The sequence below is a fragment of the Lathyrus oleraceus genome, chromosome 7 (genome assembly GCF_024323335.1).
Source record: "Lathyrus oleraceus cultivar Zhongwan6 chromosome 7, CAAS_Psat_ZW6_1.0, whole genome shotgun sequence".
Taxonomy (NCBI): domain Eukaryota; kingdom Viridiplantae; phylum Streptophyta; class Magnoliopsida; order Fabales; family Fabaceae; genus Lathyrus; species Lathyrus oleraceus.
Window position 1 is genome coordinate 516,919,468 of NC_066585.1, and position 5,308 is coordinate 516,924,775.

The 5,308-nt window shown below is 31.9% G+C and overlaps 1 protein-coding gene across 1 annotated transcript; it reads right to left on the reverse strand.

Annotated features, from left to right (window-relative positions):
- Positions 1 to 473: 473 nt before the first annotated feature.
- On the reverse strand, positions 474 to 2,720 carry LOC127100823 (cytochrome P450 83B1). Its single transcript, XM_051038106.1, has 2 exons — positions 1,782 to 2,720; positions 474 to 1,267 (listed from the first exon to the last, which is right to left on the reverse strand). The coding sequence occupies exons 1-2, from the start codon at positions 2,664 to 2,666 to the stop codon at positions 647 to 649; spliced, it is 1,506 nt and encodes a 501-aa protein (XP_050894063.1). The 5' UTR covers positions 2,667 to 2,720; the 3' UTR covers positions 474 to 646.
- Between the last annotated feature and the right edge of the window lie 2,588 nt (positions 2,721 to 5,308).

Here is a 5,308-nt window from a genome sequence, read left to right on the forward strand (position 1 = left end):
AGGATTTCTTCTTTTTTTTACTTATGAAATAGTTAACAAACCATTTCACAAAAGGAATTAAATCTTGCCCAAGGTTCATTTGAGTGTAGTACTCATCTTTAAATTGAGCTAATTCGGGTTTTGAATTTTTTTTAAAAAACCATTCTCTGGATTGAGTATATCTCTCATGTTGAAACTCATCATTGATGAGTTGTCTCATCTTGCTACCAAGGGAGTAATCTAACATTAGGAAAAGTTACCTACTTATATATGGTAGAGACAGATGTAAGATATATATGTGGTAGAGACCGATGTAAGAAAGGAAAATTGATATCTCTTTGGGACATGGATCAGTTGACGGAAAAACTAACTTATGTCATGAACATGATAAAAATGGACAGCAAGCGACTTCATTGCCACACCTACTTTTATACAAATTGGTAAAATCATATGCTTATAGATATAGTGCAATAATGCTCTAAAACATAAATTGGTTGAAGCATAAAAACTAAATAATGCTTTTATTTAAAAATTTAAAGATAACACAATACAAAAATCCCAATAAACATAACCTATTAAACGATAAACCAACAAAACACAATACAAAAAACCCAATAAACATAACATATTAAACGATAAACAAACAAAGTTACTCTAAAGAGATGCATTACATAGGAATTTTAGCAACAAGACAAAGAGGATTCTTCTTGTGTTGAGTGATCCCTGGCAACATTTCATAATCAATATCTTCCTTTTTTAACCCATCTGGCAATCCCCAATCAAATGAATAGAGAAGATTAGCAAGAACAAGTTCCAAGAAAGCAACTCCCATGGTTATACCAGGACAAATTCTACGACCAGCTCCAAAAGGTATTAGTTCAAAATCTTGTCCAGTAAAATTTATAGAACTTTCTAAAGAACTTTCTAGGAATCTCTCGGGATAAAATTCGTCAGGATTTTTCCAAAAATTAGGGTCTCTCTGAATAGCCCAAGCATTCACATACAATATTGTCTTGGCTGGAATTTCGTATCCACTTAAAGTACACTTTTCACGTGCTTCTCTTTGCACAAGCAATGGAGATGGTAGATTCATTCTTAATGTTTCTTTAATCGCTGCTTTTAAATAAGGAAAATTTTTAATATCATCTTCATTAATAAAATCTTTTTTTCTTCCCACACTCCTAATTTCTTCTTGTACCTTTTTCATTACTCTTGGGTTTTTTATTAGCGCAAGCATAAACCAAATTAATGTGGCTGATGAGGTATCTGTTGCAGCTACAAGCATATCCTAAAAAAAATATTTATGATTAAAAACATTAACTCAATTTTTCATATTTGCATGTTATCAAAATATATAATATAATAAGCAAATTAAAATTTAAAAAAAAAAATCTTTTTCTTAAGAAAATCTATGAATTGAAAGAGAAAATCTTTTCTTTTGTCCAACATATTCACATGTGTAGTCCCTACGAAATCTTAGCTAGTCTGTAATGTCCACTCCTTCCACAATCTAATCTGTTCTACTTTTATTTTAATATATTTTCTACTCTACTCAAAATAAAATTTTGTTTTATTTATGAGATATATAAAATATTATTGTACCTACAATCTTAATTCAAGAGATAAAAATATCGATATTGAACGTTAAGAACCTCATTCTAATTTGTGTATGATTTTAGTGATTATTATGATTTCATTTATAAACTAAAATAAAAAATATATATTTAATTCACATAAAAACCTGTTAAAAATTAAAATTCATTAAAAATGTTAAAAAAGAAAAAAGAATTAAAAAATCATACCATGAGGACTCCTTTGATGAGATCAAAAGTGATATCAAAAGGAAGAGAACGTTCTTTCTTCAATCGCAATAAAACATCAACAATAACCTCTTCATCTCCATGTTCTCTATTTGGATCCAAATGTTCATCAATAATCTCTTGATAAAACTTATCAAACTCCTTGTAAATTTTATCAAGACGACCATGCAATCCTCTCGCTTTATCAATCCAACCCGTAAATGGAATATAATCAGCAACAAAAGTTTCTGCTAGCAAAGCTTGAAACTCATGCAACATTTCAGGAAACCTACTACTACTCTCAGGTCCTTCATTTTCAAAGGTTTTTCCAAAAGCAATGTTACATATTAGAGAACTTGCAAGAGATATCAATACCTCACTCATATTTGTAACACTTGAAGAATTAGCATTTTCTGATATTTTTTTAATCAGTTTCCTCACCTCAAAGTTTCTTATGGAAGAATAATATGCTACACGTATGGAACTAAAAATATGAATAACACAAATTTTTCTTATATCTCTCCAAGATTCATTGTATTGTGAAAATAAAACTTCTGATCCGTTATAAGATAATTTTTGTTGGCTATATAATTGAGGTCTGTCAGAAAACGTATGGTCATTTTTTTTAAAAATTTCTTTGGCAATTTCAGATGAAGAAACTACAATAGCTTGTCTTGAACCAAGTTTAAGTGAAAATATAGGACCATATATTTTTGAAAAGTCTGCAAGTTGAACACTAATATTAAGGAGGTCTAGTTGGTGAAGATTTCCTATTATGGGAAGGCCTTTAGGACCAGGTGGAAAATGTTTAGTGGTTTTGTGTTTGTGGAAGAAGATTAGGAGAGGAAGAATTAAGCATAGAGCAAGGAGAAGTACTAGTGATAACATTGTTAGAACTAATATCACAAATGATGGACTATGAGAAAGAAGATGAATGAGTAACTTGGTCCCTGTGAACACTTATATATTAGTTTAGTAATGAATATCCTCTTTACTCTAGAAAAAAGAAAAAAAAATTAATCTAAAAAACTAACAGTATTTTTCAGTTATTGAAAAAAAAAATTTGGACCACACATTGTCAAGGGAAGGATATATAATAAATTTCAATAAAATAGAATTATGGTAATTTTATAAGAATAAGATTTGGTTTTCAATCTAATTTTATGTTTTGATAATAATAATACATAGATTTTTAGAGAACAATTTTGGATCTTAATGGTTTTGGTTAGTGTGCAGATACTAGATGAGTTTTGACTTTGATAGAATGCCGTGTGACAACATCAGATTCTGAACCTAGTGCACTGATCCGCTGTCGCACGCGGATCAAAACAAGTAGTTTTTCAAAAATGTAGTTTAACGACAAATTGACTCAAATATCGTTCTCAAGGATTCTTGTTTAATTAATCTAAATTCGGCCCACAAATGGCCCAAAAGAAAATATTTCCTAAACTACGAAATTTCAATGAATTATTTGAGACGTCTTCACTCTGAATCAGCTTTTGTCTTCAACATAAAAGTTGTAGCTCTTTCTCTTAGCTTTCCAACGACTTGTAGCACGCCTCGATCCGATACTCCTAGCTCCAGTTATGAATTTATTCGTGCATACTGCTAATGCTGAAAATAAACTGCGAGAAATAAATAAGTGTAAAAATAAGATAAATTATAAAAACACATTAAAAGTGAAAAATAAGCAAACTACAACATGGAAATGTATAAGTATAAATATAGATGTATGTGCATCTAAATGCACTGATCAAATTCCCCCACACTTGAACTTTTGCACTCCGAGCAAAATTTTTTTAAAAAAAACAAAGCAAAAAAAAAATTTGATCCGTTGTCGCACGCGGGTCAAAAACGAGTAATAAATTATAGTAAACGGGAAGCGACACCTCGAGTATCGTATCGCAAGGATTCTTGTATTATTCTTAACCTAATGAAATCGATTTAAGGGGGGTTTATGTTTTAGTGGTCGATTTAGAAAACAAAGCAAAAAAAGTGATTAAAATAAGCGATTATAAAATAAATCAATCTACTGTTTTCGGTTTCCGACTAATCATTGGTTTTTATCTACCAATTCCCTAAATGGCTTCGATCTCTATTCGATTCAAATTCGATTGAAAAGCGCAATAGATATATGACAGATTTATATTCGTATATTCCAAATTAAGCAAACAGATAAATACAATCGTGAATTAAGCAAACACGTTTTACAAACGCAATTTAACGACAAAGCGACGAAAACGGCGATTAATAGTTAAAAATGCAATCATACGAATTTAATCAAAACCATTCCACAAATTACAGATTAAGAAAATGAAAGTTCATAGAATAGAATTGAAAGAGAACGAAATTAAATTGATAGAATAAAAACCTCAAAGCCTTGGAAATTCGGTTACAGCAGATTGACTCTAGGAGATTAGTTCTTATTCATGACCGCACAAAAGCAAAAAGTTATCATGAATAATGTCTCCCCCCTACAGTACCACGGCTGCCCCCTTTTAAACAGAATAAGGGTTTCACTAATAATTTAAACTGGGCCGGAAAACCTAAATTCGGCCCACAAATGACCCAAAAGAAAATATTTCCTAAAGTAAGAAACTTCAACGAATTATTTGAGACGTCTTCACTCCGAATCAGCTTTTGTCTTCAACATAAACGTTTTAGCTCTTTCTCTTAGCTTTCCAACGACTGGTAGCACGCCTCGATCTGATACTGCTAGCTCCAGTTATGAATTTATTCGTGCAGACTGCTAATGCTGAAAATAAACTGCGAGAAATAAATAAGTGTAAAAATAAGATAAATTATAAAAACACATTAAAAGTGAAAAATAACCAAACTACAACATGGAAATGCATAAGTATAAACATAGATGAATGTGTATCTAAATGCACTGATCAAATTCTCCCACACTTGAACTTTTGCATTCCAAGCAAACTTTAAAATAAAACAAAGAAAACACAAACACATCATTAGTTACTCATCCTAGGCTACAAGTCTTCTTCGGTTATGTTTGCATCGATAGGTACTAATCTTGCACACTAAGGATATCATAGGAACACTAATCCACAATTGTGCAGTCATAAACCTCCTGAATACACAAATCAACTCGAATCATGTTATTATGTTAAAGCCTAACTTACTCATCCTTCTTTTTGCTCTTTTTCATTCAGGCGCAATCACGTTAAGCCTGTTATCTCCACACACCCATAGCAAGGCGACCGGTTAGTGACTCTGATCCTTTTCTGCACGGGGTTCTGGTACTTAAGTGGCATAATCCTTTGCTTACTCAATTGTAGTTGCGGGGGATTGGACCGTAATCCGCCCTACCAAGTTCAGCACCAGAAACCGCTGAACCAACTACAAAAGAGTCTTATTTCCAACTTTTTTTGAAGGTTCCACAACCGTTGGGTTAAGTGACCGGGTGAGGGTCACCAAACTTAAAAGGTGCATTCCTTTATTTTTTTCTTTTTTTTTTCCGGAACACTCACTTATATTCATCAGCTTCCCTACGTAGAGTGTGTGTGAGATGG